The sequence below is a fragment of the Daphnia pulex genome, chromosome 12, assembly GCF_021134715.1.
Source record: "Daphnia pulex isolate KAP4 chromosome 12, ASM2113471v1".
Taxonomy (NCBI): domain Eukaryota; kingdom Metazoa; phylum Arthropoda; class Branchiopoda; order Diplostraca; family Daphniidae; genus Daphnia; species Daphnia pulex.
This window is the reverse complement of record NC_060028.1, coordinates 7,653,183-7,678,554: the sequence shown is the minus strand read 5'-3', so window position 1 is coordinate 7,678,554 and position 25,372 is coordinate 7,653,183. Positions and strand designations below refer to the sequence as shown.

Sequence of the window (25,372 nt, the reverse complement as noted above, 5' to 3'; positions counted from 1 at the left end):
CATGGGGCTCTCGGCTGGCCGGCTCTGCAATAATATAATCCGTTTTGTGTTAGGTTAGACGCAAGTGTGTGTGTACATACCAGGTGACCATCGAAAACTTCCCGCTGGCTTCACTGATTGAGCCATTGGCCAAAAACGGAGTTATTCCTATTCAAAGAAAATCTAATAATAATAATTCTATAAATCTCTGGACAAACATCATCAACAAAATTCCGGTTCCCATTCATCACACAACACACTTCCGTTCGACACAATCAATATTTTTTCTAGACGTCATGGAAATACATTTGATTCCACCATTGATGTACGCTAGTTATTGAGAGGTCTCCATTTGGGGGCAGCGGTTGGTTGGCCAGTCAGTTATATAGGCCGGCCCTTGGTATCCTGACTAAATGACATCACACACGAGAAATCCGGTCAATCAGTGTCGGCCATCGACAGTATGCGGCAATAATACATCGACCAGCAGCAGCAGCAGAGAAGAGGGTCATCCCCCCTTCAAAGTCTTAACTATTCTAACCCTCCCAGCAATGTACTAATGACGGTCAAACTAACCCTCGTCCATCTGACCCTCTTCTACATAATAACTCTCTGCTGGGCAGAAAAAAATAAAAAAAGAATAGAACGTAGAGAAAAAACACAAGAGTGTTTCCCATCACACACCAACGACATGATTTTAAACACCCACCCCTCGAGGGGAAAGGGCCATCAGCCCCCCCCACTCAAATGGAGACCCCAATTCCATCGATGGCCAGCTTGCCCAGCTAGTTGTGTGTGTGTGTCCCTTTGATGTCTTGTTATACAGCCGGGCACAAACTGTTTAGAAACATTTGACGAGGATATAATGAAGAAGAATGGAAACGTTTAATTGGAATCAGATCGGCTGCTCGATCGAGCGCGAATTACGAATAATAAATAAATATAAGAGAGCGGCCGGCAGCAGCTGGTGATTTCTGGGCCAGCACAACTGTCCAAACTCTCATTATACTATACACTCTTTATTCTTTTGATGGATGGGAAATCTAATCCAATGAGCCTCTACGGTCGAATTGATTTTCACCGCCAAAACACGAGCGCGCGCATTTCAAATAAAATAATTGCGGAAAATTCAGTAGTATACCACACGCTCTGATAAGCATCGGGTAAATCAAAATCTACTAGTCCAGTACCACATCACAATAAGCCGTTTAACTGCGCACAAAACCAGCCGGGCCAAAATCGAAATAACCGCATTATAGATAGATAGATATCGCTGCTGATCAATTTCGGGGGTCCGACAAATCCCATCCGACATGTACAAAAGGCCCTACACACACCTATATACCAATTGAGTCCCCCCATGCTGGAAATGAAATAAGAGAGAGAGAGGTCCTGGGCAGATTATGGCCGGCAATACACTGATATGTGTGTACACATAAACTAGCAGCTCTAGGTCTAAAAAGATGTCGAGAGAGATACACTATACGGACTACTCGTCAGTGTGTGTCCATCTCTTTGTGCGCGCATAAATACAACAATCACCAGTGTACATACTGTACGACAATCTACAATAGCTAGAGACGGAAAAAAATAAGAAGAAAAAAGAAGGAAAGAGATAGGGGGGGATGATGTAGGTATAGAGACGGCCAGCGCTTATGGGGGGAGGTATAGGTGACACCTGGGAATGAATGACCTGTCGGATGGTCATCGGGTTTTCTATACAAAAGAGAATGGCGAGTTCCTTTTTTCTTTCCCTTTTAAAAGAGGCGCAAAAGGTTCGAAAAACGGACGCCCCTATAGACCCAAAGTCCGTCCGTCTCTCCACTTGATGGAATGGACACCTACCGAGTTGTGAGCGACTCGATGCGCTCGGCTGCTGCTCGTTTCACCGCGGACACGACAGAGACAAACAGATTTGTAACCAGGCGTTTCTTTTTCTTTTCTTTTTTTACTTTTCTGACTGGACGACGGGGTGTGTGTAGTATATCCCAGCTATATAGTTTGTCCCTTTTTGTCTATTGGAATGCCCAGCAAACATTCGGGTGAAAAAAAAAAAAAAAGAAATTGGCGGGCTGTCGTGGCCCGCCACTGATCGAAAGCCCCTGATATATATTTTTATTCTTTTGCCTTTTGATCTGCATTTGAGATTTTCCAATTAATTTGTTTTTACTTTGTTTTGTTTTGTGGAGAAGAAGAAGAAGAAGACGAATCGATTGCGAGAGAAATGTGGAGCAAAGTGGCGAGCTACAAAATAATATCGTGACGCCACATGAATTATTCCATCAGAAAAACCACAAGCTGGGCGCAAAAAAAAGTAAAAAAATTCCGATCGAGTAGTTGCCCAGCGCACACAAAAACGGGCCCGAGAATATAAATGGAAAATGAATCAAAAGCACACGGCCAGCCAACACACATACACACGGGTCGGGTTGGTGGGAGAGAAATGAGATTGAACCGGTCCTCTGTAATAACGGCAGCCTTAATTCCGCGTTTTACGATGGCTATATATCCATAATAAATTAAGGCCGTGATTGATTAGAGTCTCTGCTGGCATGGAAAATCCCTTGTGTAAAAAACCGTGTCAGAGTAATCAAAACCAGTCCAGCATATAAGCTAGATAGCTTATAGCTGCTGCTGGCCCCGTTGCTGCTGCTGATGTATAGACTGGATATGTGCACGTCAGCTCCGCTGCTGGGCGCTCTCCACGGGAGGTTTATATACACTGTATCTCTTTTTATTTTTTAAAAAAACTTTTTATTTTCTCTTATAAGAAAAAAAAAAGGAAAATATTTTTCTCCTGTAATACAAGGCACCAATCATCATTACATTTAAATATGTAGATATATACAACTCTCTCTCTATCTCTCTCTGGATAGTTTGAAGACTTGATTGTCACATTCCAAAGTGGGCTCAAAGAACAATTGAAGGCCTGGAAGGAAAAAGAAATATATAGACATTCCAGCAGATGAACTCTTCACTTGTACATATATATAGTTAAAGGGGGGCCCCCCTTGGTCGCAAATGTTTCTACTTGATCCATAAAATATTTTTTGAAAAAAAGGGGCCCCCAAAGAAAGAGATGATGATGATCGGCAGCCTTTCAAACAAATTGGGCACACACAGCGGTGTGTATGTATCCAACTGGTGTCTGCTGTCTGTGGTGTTATCGTTCAACTGGAAATAAAGAAGAAGAAATATCTCGGAAAAAGTTGGTTTTTCTCAGGTTGATATTTCGTCTTGTCTTGTGAATAATTGAGACGGGCCAATCCTGATGTAACTCTCCCGTCGCTCATCCATCATGCTTATCAAGAGGGCCTTTCAAACACATCCACACAAAAGAGCTGTGAGCTCTGACTGACTCTCTCTATGCTAGAAGAGTGGAAGAATATCTGAGATGATGAGGATGGAAAAAAAGGAAACCAGCTGTGGCCTTTAGGGGGGAGGACGGACTGGGCTGGTGAAGTGGCGGATCATCATGAGCAGCACGACTCGTTGTTGTACCTCATCTCGCCAGTTGAGACGCGAGAGCTGGAAATAATCAACAGCCTAGCTCGTATGTAACGGTGTATGTATATGTATATGATTATGATATTCCATTGCTGGAATTAGACATTAGTATGCCAGTTTTGATTAAGCAGCTGGCCCAGCCTACTCTACTCTCTCTCTCCTCTTGTTTGGGCCGGCCGGGGCGCAGGTCAGGGTACCACAAACACAACGGGGGGAGCGCACGCCGCGTGATCGTTCCACCTTTTTTTTTATTTTTATTTCTCTTCTATATAATAACTAAACAACACAAAAAAAGATAGGATATTTATATAACGATGGATAGTATATAGTTGGGGGGCTCTTTCACCTTTTTTCCCCGAGCTCCTTGATTGAGCCGGCACGACAACACGATGTCTCAATCAAAAATCATTTCACAGTTGAAGCTCATTTTATTTATTTATTTATTTATTTATTTTTTGATCGGTGCAAAAGGAGCGCTCATGTCGCTCCGAGCGATCCAGCCTATATCATCAGAGAGCCCAACATTTTGTCAAATTTCATTTGATTTCCTCTCCCATCACGGCCCATCAAATTCTGTCTCAACATTTTCGATATTTCCCGTTTGATTTTCTATTTTTGGTCGACGGAATCGAAAATAACTTTCGAAAAAAAATATCAAAAGGAAAAAGAAAAAACTGTCGAAAAATATGGGCAGAGTGAAAGGATATCAAAAGACAGCCAAATATATGTATTTAGTATATATACACACATCTACACTAAGATATAGACACACACACACACACACACAGACGCGGGGACTGGGTATAATCTCAAATGGCGGATGATAGATCGGACCTAATGAATGGGTAATGTGTAGCCACGGTCTCTCGGGGCCGCGTAGTATCAGGACTCGATCCGCCAGCGGGCTTGATTATATATACACAACAACACACAAAACCGACGATTTATTCATTTATTTATTTATTTATTTTATGGACGAGAAAAAGAGAAAAAATAAAAATAAAAATAAATTTTTCTTCCTTTTTGGATTCTGTGTGTTGTTACATTAGCGCAGGCAATTAACGCTCCGGCTCGTTGCTTGGCTTGTTGTCTTGTTTTCCCCGCATCCTGATTATATTATATTATATATCTATATATATTCCCTATGGCCCCCCCCCCTTGCTTATTTCCCAACGCGCGTACATTATTATATTATATCTTCTCCGGCTCTGCTGTCCGGCTCTTTTTCTATCTCTGAATTTCTTCCACAATTACGGTCAATTTTTCTGATGTATTTTTCGAAATCAAAGGTGTGTATATATACGTACACAATAATACATAACAGTGATGGGAGAGAGGGCGGTCTCTTTTTTATTTCCCAATTTCGAAATGATCATCCGCCCCCGCCGGCCCTTTTCCCCTCCAAAAAAACATTTTTGAAATAATCAAATCAAAAAATCGTTTAAAAAATAAAACGGAACAGGGGCGATATAGACATGTACATATAGAAAAGAGGCCGGCACCACACACACACACACAAAGCCAAGTGGATTGAAACGTCATCCTCCGAGATGTATCTTATTGTGTATGCTAATTTCTCCACTGGCATGGTGTTGTATGATGCCTATATATTCTCTCCATACATATTTTTCCCGATGATAAGAAGAGAACTAGAAAGGCCTGTTGTGCACAGTATATATAGAGAGATAGAGATGTGATGGCGCACAAAAGAATCGAAGAAGGCCGGCCCTATCGAGTTTTCTTGGGACTTTTTTTGAGCCGGGGTAGTGGTGGTGGAATGAGAATTGTGTTGGTTCGTTTTTCTTGGAAAAAGGGTCGACAGGCGGTCGGCGTTGCTGGGCTGCTGTGTCGTCGCAGCTCCCCCGCAGCCACCACCACCACCATCACCATTGCATACCTATATAGCAGTTCCATCTCTATTTTTTCAAAGCTCTTGTTCTTCTTTCATGTAGGAGTTGCTGGGAGGGAAAGAAAATGGCACGAAAGGTTTTTTTTATTTTTTTTTGTATTTTAGGAGCAGCGTGACAACCTCATCGGGCCGGCTGTCAGAGCTAGAGAGAGAAACCCCCCGACGATAGGGAGACCGTGAATAGTCAAATAGCTTCCAATGCGCCTTGTTCTATATATCCTCTCGTAAGCGGGGCCAGCAGCGGACCCGCCGGGTGTCCCAGCCGAGAGTTTGAGGGGTTTAGAAAGAAGAAGAAAGTCCATCATCATCTCATTCTTTGCTGGCCTGGCCCGGCCCGGCCCGTCTGCGCATCTAACAAGACGTGAGCAAATAGCTCTCCATACCTTGTCACTGCTCCTGCTGGCCCATTTTTATTTCTTTTTTTAGGTGGTGGTGGTGGGAATACCAAATGGTATTCTATCCAATTCATGTACTACTCAGGGCCAATAGGAGCTATAGACTATTCGGGGGACTTGTATTATCCAATTTTCATCTTCAACGCGTCAAATGAAATGATTAAGGAGAGTCTCTGATTGGGCTAGAAAATCACGGATCGATAAGTGTCGAATTAAAATGTTGAATTATAAGGAAAAAGGAAAATAATCAAAGGAAAAATAAAGTAGGGGGTTGATGGATTGTGTGATTGGGCGCGAGCTGAGCAGAGAGATGAAGCTGTACATGTTCATCCGTTGGCCCCGGCCGTGTGATGCACCTGCTGTTACACACAACTCTCGTATATCTATCTACCGCCAGCGAAAAATCATCAATAAATAACAAAAAGCCAGGAGGATGTCTCAAAAGATTTTTGAGAGCCGGCCAAGTCACGTTTTGGGGGGGAAAAAGAAAAGAAAATGATGATGATGATGATGATGAAGAGGAGGAAATTTTTGACACATTTCTCTCTGCACCGCCATCATCACGCCGACGTCGTTTTTATTTTTTCGAAAATTTCTTTCCCGTGCGCAATCTAACCGGTTAATCGCTGGCCTCTCTCTCTCACCTCTGATTTTTGAGTCTATTCTCCCGCGCTTCGTCTTAGATTACATCATCATCATCAGTATATCTCTTCTCTAGAGCTCTGTGGCGCGCAATTCAAACGGCGTGATGAGACACACCACAAAACAGCCGTGGAAATCATCTAATCATAATAACAAGACGGACCGTATACACATATAACAAGCCAATAGACAAGGTGAATATCTCTCCGTGTGTCGCGTCTTGTTTGAGCGATCCTCTTGTGTATAGGTACATACATACAAGCGGAGATGAGAGAGTCAAGTTGGGAAAGAAAAATGAAAAATAAAAATCAAATAAAAGGGACACGGAAAAAAATAATAAGCCGGACGAGAGTAGTAGAAGTAGAAGAGAGAAAAAAGATGCCAATCTATCGGAGATGAATGAGCTGTCTGGCAGCCCCCAGCAGGCGGCAACGCTCCTTTATTTCTATCTTTTTTGACCCCTTATGTTTTTCTCTCTTCTTTGATTTTTTCTTTTTTGGGTTGTGTTCAGGGGTGAAATGTAGTACTACACACACCATTTTTATGATATTCTTTCTTTATTCCCCTCGCTTGTCTATTTCACGTCCTCCCACTAGATGTACAAGGCTGCCTGGCTGGGCTGCGCGATATTTCCCGCCTCGTCAACTTTTCAAAAAAAAAAAATGTCTAGTTGATTTTCTTTTTCTTTTTCAAAAAGAAGAAAAAGGCAAATCTGTTTCGTGTGTGTGCGTGTGAATACCTGTGAAAGTAACAAGCCTCTCGGGTGTCAAAGCTAATTGATGGAAAAGAATGAGAGAACAGAGGGGCAACCCAGCAGAAAACCGGTGGGTTTCTTCTTCTTCTTCTTCTCCATTCAAAAACCGAAAATGTGTTGTTAGCGATATCTATAAAACCCAGGTGACAGTTAACACACAGTCTGACTGAACCAGGCCAATTTTCTTCCTTTTTCACCACCCCCCTTCCCCCATAGAAATTCAATTTCTATTTTCCCATGGACAAAACTGGAATTTATACATCGGAGAGAGAGATGAATATTTCGCGTGTAATTCCAATTAGATATACCTGGCCATTGCGAGTTGATGATTTACATCTTGACTTTGTTACCCACACATTCCCAAATGGAATGGAGAGAAAAAACAACAAAATAATCCCAAACCAGAACATGTTCACAAAGGATAGATGTATTTCTATATTTATCACATCAAAATGGGTCCCATATCAAAATCAAGAGAATAATCTCTCGACTTGGATTTTCTTTTATTCTCGTGATGCACACAGATTGATATTAATCAGAGTTTCTCTCTGTTTTTCCCTTTGTAAGATTCCCAACCCAACCCAGGTGAGGAGGTGGGTGGGGTGGAGAGAGAAGGAATAGGATAAAAGGAGGAGGGTCATTTGTCCTAGTCGCGGTGGTTTTGTATCTGTTACGCGGCGGTCCAGCACACCGGAGGACGGCCACATTCCCCGACTACATTCCTTTTCGATTCTCTCCAAGTTCTAAACAAAACAGAAAAAAGCGATGCAACATTTTGTGAAAGACAAGTGAAGGGCTTTTTTCTTTTCTTTTTTCGGTCGTGAAAATAAAAAGGAGCTTGTGATGTTGTCCAGCAGCCAGCCAGCGAAAAAAAAAGGTCCGTCCTTTGCTGCTAGCTGCTGCTGGTGCTGTGCTCGTGTCGTGTCATTCATTAGTTGGCCGAGCCACGACTTGACACGAGATTCTCATCTTCCCTCGGAGACTGGAATAAGATGGCCCATAGCTCTCTTCTTCTTCTTCTTCTTTTCCCGTCCCTATCTCTTATCCACACAGCTGAAGATTGGGACATGCTGCTGCCCAGATGGCCGGCCGTATATATTTACAAATTTATTTATTTATTTATTTATTTAGGCCTTTTATTTAATTTTTTGGGGTTTTTGTTTTGTTTTTTTCCTTGAATGCATATGGGCCGGCCCAGGTGGACGGCATTCCTCCCAGCAGCCACCTGTCGTCATCCCAATCTAAACCGAAGCAAACAGCCCAGTCGCGAGGATGACACACGGAAAAAAAATCTCTGCCCAGCCGGACGACTTTTTTGAAGAAGAAGAAGAAGAAACGGAAGAAAATTAAATTCACTCTCCTCTCTCGTCTGATTTTATTTTATTTTTTTAAAAACATTTCCACTGGTTTTGATTCTATTTTTCTACACGTCCATCATATCACGACGACAAAATCAGAACAACAATCCGAAACGATTTATTATCGTCCCCCCCAACAACAACTGCTGCCCTCACACAGCTGAGAGAGCGCTGACTGGGCGGATCCCATCTCACTACCCCGTGTTCTAATATAGAGAATTCCGGATTGATCTAACAAATTCCTGATGACAAAAAATATTATAAATCATCATCTTTTTTCCTTTTTAAATAGCCCCAAAACACGCCAACGGTTAACATTTAAAAGAAACAAAACTATAATAGAGGATCTCGATCGATAATAAATAAATTTGAATTTTTCGGTGGTCCGTTTCTTCAATATTATTTTTCAAAAAAAATCGAAGAAAAATCGTCCGGTGATTAATGAAGTCAAGTGGGGGTTCATTAACGTTCCTCCTGGACAAGAAGACACAAAAAGAAGAAGTAGTCGAAAAGACATTTCTAAGAGGTAGAGAGAAATCTTCCGTGTCTTGTGTGTGTTATGGACCTATTATCAATAAATAGCCATCACTCTCTCCCATCTTCTTAACTGCGTTTTGTCTCCGGCTGCTGCTGCTGGAAGTAGAGAGAGAGACACTTGGTGGTGGTGGTTCTTCTTCTCGGTAGTTATTTCGCTTTGTCTTGTTTTTATTATTATTGTCTATATTCAGGCGAAGAAGAAGAATAAGAAGAAGCTCAGCAGAAGAAAACCGTTGACATTTATCTGGGCTCCCACATCGCCCGTCTCTCTCCACGGAATAACTATTTACACAGCACGTTAGAGATACTCTCCGCGCCGGGCAATAGCCATAAGACACACAGCGCTAAAGCTGGGAACTTTTTTTAAAAAAAGAAAGAAAAAACCTTTGTGTGTGTAGTCAGTGTGTAGTAGTATCTCCCTCTTCATTATACACAATCTGGAATATAATAAATTTTAAATAAAACATCACACAGTACACCGAAAGAAGAAAGAAGAAGAAGAAGAAGAAGAAGCCCCGGTCCGTCTCTCTCTCTCTATTTGGGAGGGGACCACAGATTCTTTTGGTCTTTGGCCCAGCGTGAGATAATCATCGGTTGGCAGCCAAAACAACACGACATATAACATAGAGAGAGAGAGAATGAGAGAGACTATGGGACGCATATACAGTGTTTGTGTTGTCTCTCAGACGATAATAATAATAAGAACTGTGAAATAAAACAATCTAAACACAGACAAAACACGTACGTTATTATATGTGTGTGTGTAGTGCCGTCGCGTTGTTTAGTTCTATAGCCCAGCAGCAGCAGCCAGCTGAAATATTTTGTCCAGGTATATAGTTAATAGAAGAAGCGACGGGCAGCACAGCACACACTCACGAGAGAGAGAGCGAAGTTTGAACGGCTATCAACAACCAGTTTAACTATCGATTTGGCCGGCTGCGACATTCTATGAAAGTGACGGATGTTGCAACTCGCGGCGATTTTGTTTTTTTACTGGCCAATCGTAAAACATCGCGAAACGATAAAAATACGGGAGGGAGAAAACCAAATTTACGAATTAAATATATTCAAAATAACACACGCGGGAAAAAATAAATAAAATTTGAATGGATTTATTACCGGACTGGTATATCCGCACAGGTGGTGGACCATATGGGGATCCATTTATTCAATTGTTTTTTTTAAAGGAATATAAGAAAATGGGCGACATCTCGTGAACACATTTTTGAACCGATCCGCATTCCGGATGAACGAGCGCCAGCAGACTCCACCCTTGGACACAAAAAAAAACCCCGAAACAATTGAATGTTTCATGGCGCAGAGAGGGGATTTAATCTTTGAATATTTATCGTCTTCTCGTTGAACTGATGATGATCGCCACGGACAAAAAAAAAGAGCGGTGCCATTGGTTTATTTTTTAACGCACAAAAGACACGCCATATTCCATTATCAGACAAGTCCCAAGGTGTACAAGAAATATCGGGAATACATCAAATAAAATAACATATTATAAAGATGGGGGACCGACCCTATGACAAATGAGACTGCGCCCCGCCATATGTCAACTCGGCCGCCAAAAAAAGAATAAAGGGAAAAACAAAAAAATGTTTTATTGTGTCCATTATTATCTCAAATAAAATTTAAACGGTGCGGACAACGTCGCGCACGAACCCATAAAAAACCCAAAAATTTATTTTTTTTATTTTTTAAAAAAGAAGGAAAATGATGGCGCCTCTTCTTTCACGCTCAGCGTGAGCGGCGTGAATCAATGGTCGTGTAATGGGTCCCGAGCTGTTATATAACGTTAGATATTTTCCCGGCTTTTGTGAAAAGATGAGCGCTAGAGAGGGCTCCGATAGAGCTGGGCAGCGCACGTTTCATCATTCAAACGACGCGCCGGTCGATACACCGGTGATCATTTTCTTATTCTTTTCTTATATTTCTTGTTTTTCTTTTGTGGAAAAATTCCTCGGAGCTGATGGTCGGAAAGAAAAGATGGCGCGCGGGACACGCTGGGCGGCAAACATCGCGGCAATGATGAGGCCATTTTAGAAATATCTAATAATATGACGAACAAGGAAATACGTATATAAGCGAAAAAAATAAATAAGAATCGAGGAGTACTACTACTATACCATCAAGGCAAGTCTATAACTAAAGCGGCCGCCATGTTTTTTTTCTTCTTCCGTGATTAATGACCGCCATGACCAAGTTGTTCCTTCTTTTTTATTTCTTCTCTCATCTCTCGGGTCACTCGATTGAATCTTAAACGCGCGTCTTTTTAAAAACCAGTTAAACTCATATTAATTTTTTTGTAAATAAGAAAAAATTAAAATTGGCGAACGAATCAAAAGAACCGCGCCCCGTTTGACTTTATTTTTCAAAATCCTGGAATAACTTTTGGACACACGAATTTATTTATTTTTTTGGCGTGTCCGTCTCTTTTTGGGACTGTTCCATCAGGAGATGTGTGTATAATAAAAGGTAAAAAGGAGCGCATAATGAGCGCGGTCTTTTATTTTCTTTTTCTTTTCATAATTGGAAAGGAGATAGAAAGAAGCTCCTTGTATATATATTTTTGAAAATATAAAATAAAAAGGAAAGAGAGACCACCATCACCTTCGTTTCTTTCCAGCCCAGCTTCTTCTTCTTGTTGGCTCTCGGGTGGTCTCTCGTCCGGTCATCTTCTCGTGTATTGCGCACCACGTCATATATTCTCCCGGGCAGCAATCACCGCTCAAATAAAAATGGCCCACCTGGGTATTGATGATACACCATACCCCCCTGGACACACACACACACAAAAGGAGTATTTTTATTCTTCTAAAATAAAGAACAAAAGTATAATTATCATGTAAACATATAATATCGTCATACAATAATTTATTTCCCCGATCGGAATGTTGATGGAATATTTTTCTGCCCAGGCGCTTTAAAAAATTCCCTGGGAAAAGAATTCCACCGTGAAAATAAATAAAAAAAAGGTGTGCGATATGTTGTTGTTGTTGGATGATGATGTTGGCAGGCGGAAATGGCCCCCCTCTCTCCAACTGCGATGGAGAATCTATAAGAAATAATAATCATCATCTCTGCACAAGAAAAGAAGAAGAAGGAAAAGGATCAAAAGCTTCTGGTGTGGTTTTGGTGGTGGTGTTATTCTAGACTCTCTCTATAGCTCTCTTTTTCTACCTCCTCAAAGAGGTTCTCTCTCTCTATACCACCGATCAAGTTGGATGCACAAACCCAGTGAAAAGAGAGAGAGATGAAAGCGCACACCACACTTAATACCCAGTCAAATAGTGTCTAGTGGGTATATAGCCGGGACCCAATATCCTCCTATATAGATGTGTGTGTGTGATGCTTGTCGACAAACACAAACGATATCAAGCGAGATCCATATCGCATATCCAAACATTCGACAAGAGAGCCAGCTATATACGCTGCTCGCACAGAGTAGATCAACTATAAAAACCAAGCTCAATCACAAAAGCATAGGCAGGAAATGACGCCGTAGACTCTCTACTACTATGGCAGCAGCAGCCCAGCATAAAGCCCCCCGGACACAAACTTTCAAGAGTATAGATATATAGGCCTATATAGAGGGGTGGGGCCGAGGTACTAAAGAGAGCAAAGAGAGTGTGTGTGTGTTCGCTATATAGCCTTTTTTTCTTTCTTATTCCTCCCTTTCAAACGTATAGAGAGAGAGAAGGAGCAGCACAGCCGGCAATATCCAAAAGATATATATTGATACTATGTATATGTGTGTATATAATAATAATATAAGCCATCGTCAGCGCTGGGAGGGTATATATACTCTACAGCCGCACATTATATCAATTTTGATTCCTATTTTTCTTTTCACTTAACTCGGCTGGCACTTCATCCTCCGACCTTTTCCCTTCGCCCCACCAGCGCAAAGCTGTTCGTGTTGTTTGTCCTGTATAGCGAGCGTTGCACGCTGTTTACCTTCCATCACGGATATATACCCCTCCATCCCCCATTTTTTTATCTCCAGCTATATAACCGCTATAGATCTAGATATTCCATTTTTATTTGATTTTCAAAACCCCAATTTTGATCGACTCACAAAAATTACAAATCCCTCCCCCAGTTGTGTGATGTACAGTCTGTCTTTTCCACACTTGGATAAACCGCCATCAACAGATCAATATCATTTGATATTTCTTTGCCATTTATTTCGTCACAAACTTATAGACTCTCTTAGAATTCCATTATATAGCCTACATCAAATAGAATGTCCTATACACGAAATTGTTGTATATAGCGTTATATGGCGATGGTGTCAAACTGATTAGGAATTTTTATTGTAGGCTTTGATATACCCGCAGCGCGCCTATTCTATCCATCATTGCCGATGGCCTCCTATATATTCAACTGTGTATTATAGTTTAGATCTATAGGCCTGGCGCATCTAATTTTTCACGCTCGGTCGCCACCCACAACCGTTTGTCGATAAACTTGTCTGATTATGAGAGCTGGCCGCCCAACACAACCGCACGCACAAGATGGCGGCCAGTACTTCTTCTTTCCTTCGCGGCCCATCACCTTGGCAGCGAAAAATAAAGAGAAAATAAAAATACTAGACGCCATCCGACACTTTTTTTGGGTGGTGGGTTGGAACTGACATTTTCACACCCATCCCTGATGCAACACTAGACCTGGCCGTCGAGATAGCGCGCTGGACAATATGTGCACAAGGGGTGGATGGATATATTATATGCACACATATATATACACTTGTCCTCCTTAACTTAGCGAGTGAAATACTATCCCTGTAACATAACGAGAGTTATTACGACAACTCGGCCTCGATAATTCACGTTCAATCGACCAGACTCTTATCTGCGTTTAACGCGTCGGGTTTTTTCTTTTTCTTTTTCTTTTTTTTTGGTCAGACTCTCTCGTGTTGGTTGTCGAACTTTCAGAGCCGACGTTGATGATTAGATTTCACAATTTGTAAATGACGTGTAGAGAGGAGAGGGGGGGGACTCGTTCCCGATGACCTTTTTTCCGCCACATGTTCAATTATTACCTCACTTGTCGAGTTGTTAGAGCCCAAAACGAGGAATAATATATCGCACCGAGTATAGTACGGTATTCAATTTCAAACGGCTGATATGGGGCGAGTAAATATTTGACTGCCAGCAGTTCATTCCGGCCAGTTTGGATAGATCAAATGAATGACAGCATTGCCCAATTTTTACATTTGATATTTAAAAAAAAAAATGAAAATGAAAAAAACGATTCATCTAACTGGCCTGTCTAAAATAGCCCTGCCGCTCTTATATATAGCTGCTGCTGCCGGATCTACATGTTACGTAGTAATAATCATAATCATAACAGTCGGCAGCAATTATCTCATCGCTCCTCGGGGAGTTTTTCTTTATTCTTTTATTCTCATTCTGGTTTTGTCTGACTGCCACATACTATTTCATGTGTAGATTTAACAGACTCACACACAGTTCTATAAAGTCTATATAACTGTGTATATACATACATAACCGAAACGAGCGGAGAAAAACAGACTCCCAGCGGAGATGGGTGACGATCAAATATAGAGAGACTGTGCTCGTCTACGTACATCAATCAAAAAATATTACGAAAGGGAAAAAAACCCCGAAAAGAAAGAAGAAAAGAGCATCAGAGAGAGAAGCCCAACTGGATTATATTATGCCACGGTCCATTAGCCTCTCACATCCGCCGAGGGCCGCCCCCGGTCGCTATATATATATACTGTATATATATATAGACGGGCCAGGGCTGGATATAGAAAAAAGAGAAGCAATGAACCAATCATAGGAGAGCACAGCATCAGACTTATTACGACGGGTAAACATCACACGCAGTTGTGGAGAGAACAAGTCGAATAAGGAGGGGGGAGATCATCCACATCCAATCCAATTAATTTAATAGGACGTTAACCGCTTGTGTGTTATATAAGCGGGTGCGCGGGCGAATGCCCATTTATATAATAATAATAATGGCCCAGCTTCAAAAAAGGAAAGAGAAAAAAATAAATGTAGAACTTTGGGTTAGTTGTTGATCGATCCAGCACAGCTCGGCATTTCTCTCTCTATCGACACCCCTTATATTCTTTTGTGAGTATCAAAATATCAAGAGAAGAGAGAGGGGGGGGGATGGTCGTTCTGTAACTGGTTTCGTGCGTTAACGAGGGGCGGACCAATCAGTCGGCGTCGGGTCTCGATGGGCGTCGGGGGAGTTATAGACAGGACGTGGCCTGCTGGGCCTGGCCCTTCTTCTTTCATCCAGCATCCAGCCCCCGGATGAGTGAAAGAAAAGAAAAAAATAGGAGAGAGTTGTACATGCTATATTTATATATTCTTTTGTTATTTGGCAGAGACCCCGCATCAACAGCAGCAGCAGTCGCTTATTGGCGTTGAGAGACTCGCAAACGCCATTCACTTTGCGCTCCGCTTCTTATATATCCTTTTTTCTTTCCTTTCTTGTGTTTGGCTGTTGGCAGCACAAGACCCCTTACGTCATCATCATCATCATCAAAGGCGCACGGCTATGCTGGGCAAGAGTTGGCTGTGTCGAGTCTCACTCGATTGATTAACTCGCAATCAACTGCAATGCGTTCGAGAGCGTCGCTCTTTTTTCTCTCTCTTTCGCTCTTTGCCCCCACAGCTGTTCCCACTTGACACATAATAGAATCTCTAGTGCATTTATATATAAGGAGAGAGAGAGAGAAGGAAGATGGAAGCGAAAAACACGTCGACACGTATTATATCTATACAGCAGGCGAAATAGATTCGAGAGAGATGTTAACCGATTTTTCTCTCCTCATCGACGGGGTGTGCCGCGCCCCATTGAATCGAAACAATGGCCGCGATCGATGGAGAGAATAATAACCATATACCCGTACGCGACAGATAGCTTAGAAGTACTTTTTTAAGCTTAGAAAAAACGCAAAATTTCGTTGTTTAGTAATGTTTTAGTAAGCTTAACTTTGCAACACACAGAACCATGAAATATATAAGCTAAACATAGCTGGTCCCGTGGTGAGCTAAGAATTGCTGTTTTTTTTAAGCTTGATTCAGCTTATTCTCATCTATCCTAGAAAAAAAGGGGGAAAATAAATGGCGCGCGCGCGCTCACTTTTTCTAAGCTTAACTAAGCTAACTTTTATATTTCTAAGCTTTTTCGTAAATTCTGGGTCACCTATCCAATTGCTGATGTGATGAGTGGTTGCTGCGTTCCTTGTTGGTGGTCACCGTTGGTCCTGATGTGGCATTCTATGATGCGCTTTATTTTTCAATAATGAATGCTACCGAATTTACACCAGATATATTTTTCTCTTCTTTTTCTCTTTCCCTTAATCCTTGTAATGCATCGTTATCACTTATTAAAATTACTTTTAACATTTTTTTTTAAATTAATATATTACTCGATGTATATTTAGCCTTTAGTTGATATGGCTTGCATATGTGTTTATGAAAAATACTTGCAATATAGAAAAAAAGCGCAGGGTATATCCGTAAGAAATTAGACCATAAAATAGTCAATTTATCGGTAAAAATAATAATTTACATTATAAAATCTAGATCAAGAGAGCAGATTTTATACAGGCCTATTGATTGCAGCATGCTGATTATTAATTAGGAGAAAAGTTAGCTGTTTTCAGCTTATATAATCGTTACTTTTCTAATCATAGCATAGAATAAGCTTACTTTAACATAACATTTATTCAGAATTATATAGTATAAAATCAATAAGAAAATGTTAGCTGTTTTCAGCTTATTTTTTCCCTAGAAGATAAAACGAAAGCTTTCCCAAGCTTTTATTTTCATTACTTTTACTATTTCAAGTAACTTTAAGTTGAATCAAAACCAAGGAAGAAAAAGTAAAAGTAAATTCAAGCTTACTAAAAAAAAGTATGAAGGCTGCTTGGAAAATATCAGTAATTTTGAGCTTAATAAAGCTTGAAAAAAAACATCATCGACGGAATAAAAAAAATCTAGCTACGTTAAGCAAAACAAACCTAACTCTTGGGCTACTATATGAAATATAAGCTAATGTAAGCTAACGTAAGCTTGGGAAACGGGGAAAAAAATAAAAAAGCACTTTTAAGCTATCTGTCGCGTACGGGTAGACCCGTGAAAAAATCAACTGGGGGGGGGGGGAAATTGTATATATCGACTGGAATGGAATCCAATCAAAAAAAAGGAAGAAGAAAAAATAAAGGGACCAATTGGCCAATACAAACGGAACGAAACGACGGCGATGATATTATATAGCTACACGGAATAGGAGAGACTCTTATTCATCTAATAATATCCAGCGAATCTCGAAAAAAAAGGTCTAAAAAAGAAGAAGAATGGAATGCAATTAGCATAGTTCATCAATATGGAACAGGCAACAATAACGCAATCATCGTCGGGCGGAATGCCTATTGTAATAGAAACTCTCCTATATATATTATATACTTAATGTTACAACACACACAGCAGAGCTGCCCTGCTGTATTTATATATATATATATCCGCGTTGTAAATCACCGGGATATATATAACGGGCCAGCGGGTCCAATCTCCATAAAGTGTCGAGGCACACCAGCAACAAAAAAGCGTATCATCGGAATCGTATTACCCTATAGACGTTTTCATTTGAAGGGGAGAAGGAAGAGTTTTAAATAAAATAGAAGGAAAAAAAACCCTTTTTTTTCCTTTATTTCTTATATATTTTTATTTTACTACTCTTTGGGTATAGGCCAACGAGACGAGTCCAGTGACCAGCCAAAAGGTCCAGGGAAAGAGAGAGAAAAAGAATCTTTTTGGGCAAAACGAAACGAGACGTTCGCAGATTTACGACTGCGATATGTTATTACGCACACACGGGACCGATTGGCTATCAAAATAGAAGAAGAAGAAGAAGAAGTTCTTTTGGTGTGTGTAATGATGGAGAGAGCAGCCAAAGAAAAAGGAGGTCCAGTAGGAGCATCAGCAGCAGCCCAGGCCAGGCCAGGCCACAAGGCGCGCTTGGACGCCCAGTCGCTTTTATCGTCAGTTAACGGGCAAGAAATTTGCTTATTTTATGGCCGTCTTCTTTTTCTTTTCTCTCCTAGAAGAAGAAGAAGAGGGGGACTCGTAAATTTCCCTTTTTTTTCTCCTTACTACCCCCGCTCTCTTCTTCCATCGACTATACAGCTGTAAATTCTTGTAAAGTCGATGCTAACTCGTTAGTCGTTAGCGTTATATAGAAGCCGTTCTGGTTGTAGTTGTTGTAGATGTCTTATGTGCTGTGTGCCGGCGCTGTGGGTCCAGCATGCACTGGCAGAGAGAGACTACGACTTTTTGTTGCTTTATATTACCCCGATGCCCAAACACGGATCATTTGATGATTGCGCGCTGTGAAAGAAAGAAAAAAAGAACAAAATATAAGAAAACTGAAATCTATATAGTCGTAGTTTTTGAAGAAACGGGCATAGCTGCTGCTGCTGCTGCCCATCCCAGTTGATTTGGACTCGGTTCTTTTGGCTTTGGCGCATATTATTGCCGTGTAGATATATATATATTTATCGGACGTGTAATAACATTCAAAATGGCGCAAGCTCCACAGCTATAGTTTATATGTGTAGCTGGGACTTGGGAGAGAGAGTATAATATTCATGCAGCTAGATCTCGTCTGATAGAGGCTGGACGCCCTTCGCTTGTTGAGTTCATTGTGTGTGTGTGTGTGTGTACTAGTCACGCTTGATTACGGTGTGTGTCCCGTGTTTGGTAACAAAAGCATTTCCACCTATCCGCCCACCCTACGCCTTTTTTATTTTATTTTTGTTATTTTGGGCCAGCCAGTCGATAAACGTATCGTTTAACGTCCGACTAATCAGAGCCAATTGAGGAGACGACATTACCACCACGCATTCCTTGCCCGACCCCTTTTTTCTTTTATTAGTGAGTTAGGAATTTCAAATTTCGCGCTCCAACTGCCATCTGGCGGATGAAGAAGAGACTTGGCATTGGAAATGGCGGGACGACCGGCTTCGCGTTAGTTCGTCTGCACACACTGTGTTTTGTTGACACGCGAGTAAAGGTATATAAACCGCTTTTTTTTCCCGAAATTATAAGAAGATGGCAGTCGCCGAATTGGAAGAGCTGAAAAATCATTTTAAAACGCACACTCGAACGAGGGAAGTCTCTGCACATTCGGCCAAGGTTCACACGGTTGATTGGAATTGCGATGGAAGACGGTTAGCGTCGGGTTCCTTTGACAAGACGGTGTGCATTTTTACTATGGAAAGCGACAGACTGGTTAGTATTAGTCCCGGCTTATCAATCATGCAGCAATTATAATGGAGCTTGAGGCATTCTGTTTCAGGTTAAGGAGCAAACGTTTGTGGGACACAATGACAGTGTCGATCAGCTATGTTGGCACGAAACCAATCCTGATTTGCTCAGCACCGCCAGTGGAGACAAAACCATGAGAGTTTGGGATGCAAGAGTTAAAAAGAGTGTCGCCACAGTAAACACCAAGGGTACAATTAATTACGAAATTATGCTTAAACATTCAATCCTTCATTAATGTGATTTGACAGGAGAAAATATCAACATCACGTGGTCACCTGATGGAAATTCCATTGCAGTGGGAAATAAGGAAGACCTTGTTACTTTTATTGATGCCAGGAATTTTAAGATTAAAATAGAACATCCGTTCAAGTTTGAAGTCAACGAAATAGAATGGAACAAGGCTAGCAATCTTTTCTTTTTGACTAGTGGGCAAGGCTGCATCCACATATTAGAGTAATGATGAATTTTCTTCCCCCTGCTTTCAATCTAGCATGACGCTATCAATTCTCTTGTATCTAGTTACCCAGAGCTTACGACCGTTCACGTCACACAGGCTCACCCCGCCAACTGCATTTGCATCGAATTCGACCCCACTGGACGGTACTTTGCCACTGGGTCGGCCGACGCCCTAGTCTCTCTGTGGGATGCCGATGAAATTGCTTGTTTGCGCACTTTCTCCAAGTAACATTAATGCCAATAATAACGTGCCGTTTTCTATTGAGGTTATTCAATTACTGACTGGGTGTTTCCCCTTTAGGTTGGATTGGCCAGTTCGGACATTGAGTTTCAGTCACGATGGGTCCATGTTGGCGTCCGGGTCAGAGGACTTGCTGATCGACGTCAGCCACGTAGGTACAGGCGAGCGCGTTATCAGCATTCCAGTTGACACGCCAACCTTCACAGTCGCCTGGCATCCACGCTCTCACCTGCTGGCCTACGCCTGTGACGATAAAGACGACGGAAACAGAGACGCCGGAACTGTGAAGCTCTTTGGTCTCTCTAACGAGTGATGGGCCCATACGAATCAAAACTAGGAGGTCTCGTGTTTTATACAGAATCCAGCTTTTTTTTTTTTATTTTTTCACTTGCAGATTTTCTTGTTTACTCTTGTCAAGAACTATTTGCCAAGCTTACAAACTTCAACTGTGTTGAGAGAGATACAAGTAAAATGGATCTCAGATCAGAGATCTTTTCCAGAAAACTGAATTGTTCCAGGACACATTTTCCCTTTTTTTTAACGTTCAAACATAATTAATTACTCAATAATAATTTTCGTTATTACTAGATCCCATATTTGTTAAAAGGTGATGACCGTTCGGCACAAATTTTTAGTCAATAATGAAAAAAACAGGGCGTTAACGTTTAAAGAAATACGACGCTTTTATGCAAGCAGTCCATCTAGGTAAGACTTATTCCTATCCTTATTCTATTACTAAAGGCAAATTAATTTAAGTTGTCGTGATAATAAGCATATTTCGTAGAAACAGATAGATTGATAGTTTGTGTTACATCATACGTGCCGTTGATTATGTACAAGGCTAAAATGTCGTTTGATATTTCGTAACGGTAGTTGGTAAACACTAAACACACACACCCATATATAGGCAGCAAAGCGGCACATAGACGAATGTATCGTTTTGCTCGAGTAGATTCATGTTCATTGTTCTCCGCAGCTAGAACGTGAAATACTCGGAATGCTTCTCGTGTCATTCCAACATGGAAAGCTGTTATTTATCTGCTTTGCGATTGGTGTAAAACGGATGCGAGAAGTTGAAATTATTCGCATTCTTTAATTTTTTATTTCTTTTTTGAATTTGTGCGTTGCGCAGTTAAAGTTTACTTTTGAAAATTCTGCCACTGTGTAAATTATGGTCTTATCTCGTAATTAGACTCATCAAATTATTCTTAAATTTTCTCGTAATAAGATTCGAAAATCAATTGAACGTTTTAATAGTTTATTCGGTCTTGAACCTCGTATATGTAGACCAAGTTGCTATCTATAACTTTCATTATAAATACCTAGCGATGTTTCATTTCTTGTCCCCTTTCTAGCCCGATAAGAAAACAGAAAACATACGAGGCATTTCTTTAAAAAAATAAATAATAAAATGAAATGTGAACCTATTCCAGAGCTGCCAAGTTAGCCTCTTTGTCGTTTTCCGAGTTGAGAGACCTTTTGAAAGCAAAGCTTTAGGGTCGTCGTCGTAAGAAGAGTCTACATCCGATTTCCGAAGGTATTCAGACGCCGACAAAGGAAGCTCACAACAAGTCAACCTAAAACGAGAGGAGCGTAATCGTGTGGCTCACAACGCAAGTGTCGCTCGGCAGACATCGGCCGCTCTACGGCCAAGTTCCGTCTCTTCATTCGGCTTCGGTGCCCAGCAGGTACCTTTTTTTTTTATTATAAACGCCAAAAATTATTTGCATAAATAGTGGAGTTATTTAAGAGCAACATTTCTTTTTTTTTCTCCTGGAATGTTTGCTGCTGTGTGCGCTAATACTTGAATTCCAAGTTTTGGCTGTTAAATTGTTGTAATTCATACCCAGCCCTTTTGCCGTTTAACCAACGTTTGTGTTGTAGTCTGTCAAGACGGAACTGACAACATGAGTTAGTGCATCCACTCGAGAGAAGATTGTGCCGAACAGGGAAAACAAAATTCGTCAAGGTAACGATGGCCAAGGCTATCACTGACGCGTTCTTAATCGTGAATGGCATTTGGAAGTCGAAATGCCGGTGAAAGTGGCCTCTGCAGTGGCCAAGGCTTTATTTGACATAGGTTATAGCCCCCCACCTTGTTGGTGTAATGATACTCGGCACTCAACGTCCTTTACGATGACGTACTTCCACAAATGTTACGACTGAATCGTTTAAAGATTTTCTCGGAGAGATTGAGAAAGTTTTACCTTTTTTTTCCCCAGTCATTTGCTCTAAGCGCTAGGCCCCTCGACCATTGTTGAGAACCCATACGCTTTATATTTCGCTTTTTTCAAGATGGGGGACCTCTGAACACTTTTAAGGACTCGGCTGAAAAATGAACCCCGCCCCCTGGTTTCTTTTGTATTCATTTTTTTAACGCAGGGAATGATCACAACAGTACTGAATGCACAGTTGCGAACATCACCATCTTGCAAAGTCTGTTTCTTTGCTGAGCTGCGCCTCGATCCTTTTTTTCTTTTTTACACAACATTGGAATTCAAAGTGCCAATTAACTGACCACTGAGCTTCAATACCCGTGCGAAGAATTTTGTTTTTACTTCATCGAAATGGATTGGTTGTAAGTAAAAATCTACGAATTGAAAATCATTTGTCACTCGCAGCGATAACGTGGATTGAATTGGAATAATTTTGTGTCTCGTGAATGTTTCACTGTTTGTTTTTTTCCAGTCGATGTGTACAATCTTTGCTCAAGATCGCTGCCCTTATCCTGTTTGGTTACGCAATCACCGCTGTTTCATCCGAGGATTCCACGTCGAATTCTGAGTTTCCCAGTCGAAATAGCGACGTCAGTTTCGTGGATAAGAGGACCAATTACAGCCGGCCGCCAGGAGACAATCCGTCGTCTAGGAAATCCTTTGCTCGGTATTCTGAACAAGATGACACTTGACAAAAACCAAAAAAAAAAAAAAATCTACCGGCTTTCTTTTAACATTAAATATACATAGAAAGTTATACGTTCTACAATAGCTACTACAAGTTCAACAACATTCCTTCCCCAAAACCAGATCAGCCAATCTTGACTCAAGAATCCGACCCAGAAGGAATGCAACAACGTCATCCGGAGCAAGGGGAAAAGTCATCCCAGCGGTGATACCGGTCGAAGATGCCGGCGCGATAATCCATCAAAGAAGAGATACGGTTCGACAGGTGAATCAACAGAATATTATAAAAACCCGTCAAAAATACGGAAGATTTTTTTCGTCTCTTTCATGTTTGTTTTTTGTTTTGTTGGCGACTAACAAAGAGAAATGCTCGGCGCTCATGTTATTTCTCTCTCTCGACTCGCAGATGATGAAACACGCGTGGGACGGCTACGTGAAATATGCGTGGGGCTATCACGAACTCCGCCCAATCAGTCGTCACGGGCACAGCTCCTCGCTTTTCGGCGATTTCAGCAACACGGGCGTCACCATTGTCGACAGCCTCGATACCCTCTACATCATGGGACTGATGGACGAGTTCCAGCGAGCCAGAGACTGGATCGAACACAATTTGGATTTCAAGAAACTGACGGTATGCGCTGGTTGTTGTATATACAGCAGCTTGATTATATATCCCAAGACAATACGTTGATTGACTGAACTCTTTGGAAACAGTGGGGCGAGGTATCGGTCTTCGAGATCAACATACGTTTCGTCGGGGGTCTTTTGTCTTGTTTCGCCTTGACAGGCGATCGCATGTTCAGAGAAAAGGCCTTGCTGATAGCTGAGAGGCTCTTGCCAGCCTTTGACACTCCGACGGGAATTCCGTTAGGGATAGTCAATATGGAGAATGGGGTAAGAATAAATGTAGTGCGCATACTTTGGCTTCCTCCAAAATACCGGCTATTATATTCTGGTATTTGAAATGATTTTCCTTTTTTTATTTTTCCTTTTTTTGTTTTATCTTTGTTTCAAGGTAAGCCGGAATCCGTCGTGGGCCAGCGAAGGTTCTAGCATCTTGTCAGAATTGGGCACATTGAGCTTAGAGTTCAATTACCTGTCGGACGTTACGGGAAAGGACGTTTTCCGGCAGAAGATTCAAAAGCTCACGGGAACGATTAAAAGGTTGGATCGACATGCCGATGGAGGTCTCTATCCAAATTTCATCAATCCTTGGACCGGGGATTGGGGCGATCGCCATGTGTCCATGGGGGCGTTTGGCGATTCTTTCTACGAATATTTGCTCAAGTCTTGGCTACTTAGCGGGCGACAGGACGATGAAGCCCGTTTAATGTACATCGACGCTGTAGAAGCCGCATTGGCCAAGTTAATCCAAGTGTCGAGAGAAGGATTTACTTATTTTGCCGATAGCAACTCGGGCAGACTGGAACACAAAATGCAACACCTTGCGTGTTTCTCCGGTGCGTATTTGATTTTAATTACTAGCGTTTTGAAATGAAAATTAACAATTTGAATTTTTTGATTTACAGGAGGAATGTTGGGTCTTGGAGGATTTTACCTTGGCGAACCCTTCAAGAGACGTCACATGGCCATGGGAAAAGCTATTACGCGGACGTGCCGTGAATCTTACAATCGGAGCACCAGCCAACTTGGACCGGAGACGTTTCGATTTAACGAACAGCTGGAAGCCGAAGGTTTAGAACCGGAGGCTGCGTATCTGTTGCGTCCGGAAGTTGTGGAATCCTACTTTATTATGTGGAGATTGACGCATGACCCAATATACCGCGAATGGGGCTGGGACGTCGTGCTGGCACTGGAGAGACATTGCCGAGTCGAAGGTGCGGGATACAGCGGATTGAAGAATGTCAACGAAGAAAAGCCCGTCAAAGATGACGTGCAGCAGAGCTTCTTCTTAGCTGAAACACTCAAGGTTTGTTAGTAACGAAACCATTTTTTATTTATTCGAAAGAAACTAATTGTGCATTTCTAATTTTGCGCTTTAGTATCTCTACTTATTGTTCAGCGATGACGACGTCCTTCCATTGGACCAGTGGGTATTCAATACGGAGGCCCACCCTCTTCCTGTGTCGTTGCCCATCAAAGATATTTCAACTCCGAATCCCAAATTCGTATTTAGAGACCAAAAATGACGAGTAGTATTATAATTACAAATGACATTTTTCTCATTGATTTTGTGTTCGTAATTTTTACCTTCAGTGTATTAGGTATCGTAAATCGTAATCCATTGGTATGACACTCGTATGATTTTACTAAAATTGTAAATTATACTTGTCCCGCTGATCCCGCATTGCCAGGTCTAAAATACCCAGCTTTTCGCATTATTCTCCCTTGTTAGTTGTTGT

At 41.5% G+C, this 25,372-nt stretch overlaps 2 protein-coding genes across 5 annotated transcripts; both read left to right on the top strand.

The window, feature by feature from the left end:
* Positions 1–18,739: 18,739 nt before the first annotated feature.
* On the top strand, positions 18,740–20,615 carry LOC124208616 (THO complex subunit 3-like). Its single transcript, XM_046606457.1, has 5 exons — positions 18,740–19,373; positions 19,441–19,597; positions 19,658–19,862; positions 19,929–20,090; positions 20,167–20,615. Exons 1-5 carry the CDS (start codon positions 19,194–19,196, stop codon positions 20,417–20,419), a joined length of 957 nt encoding a protein of 318 aa, XP_046462413.1. The 5' UTR covers positions 18,740–19,193; the 3' UTR covers positions 20,420–20,615.
* Positions 20,616–20,751: 136 nt separating this feature from the next.
* Positions 20,752–25,199, top strand: LOC124208614 (mannosyl-oligosaccharide alpha-1,2-mannosidase IA-like). Of its 4 annotated transcripts, none has more exons than XM_046606454.1 (9): positions 20,752–21,794; positions 22,505–22,684; positions 22,795–22,989; positions 23,133–23,274; positions 23,416–23,640; positions 23,724–23,903; positions 24,025–24,469; positions 24,539–24,939; positions 25,013–25,199. In XM_046606454.1, the coding sequence occupies exons 2-9, from the start codon at positions 22,674–22,676 to the stop codon at positions 25,157–25,159; spliced, it is 1,746 nt and encodes a 581-aa protein (XP_046462410.1). In that variant the 5' UTR covers positions 20,752–21,794; positions 22,505–22,673; the 3' UTR covers positions 25,160–25,199. The 4 variants fall into 4 exon arrangements, with proteins under 4 accessions (XP_046462410.1, XP_046462409.1, XP_046462411.1 ...); XM_046606453.1 differs by having other exon boundaries at positions 22,489–22,684; XM_046606455.1 differs by lacking the exons at positions 20,752–21,794; positions 22,505–22,684 and having other exon boundaries at positions 22,860–22,989; positions 23,073–23,274.
* The last annotated feature ends 173 nt before the right edge of the window (positions 25,200–25,372 follow it).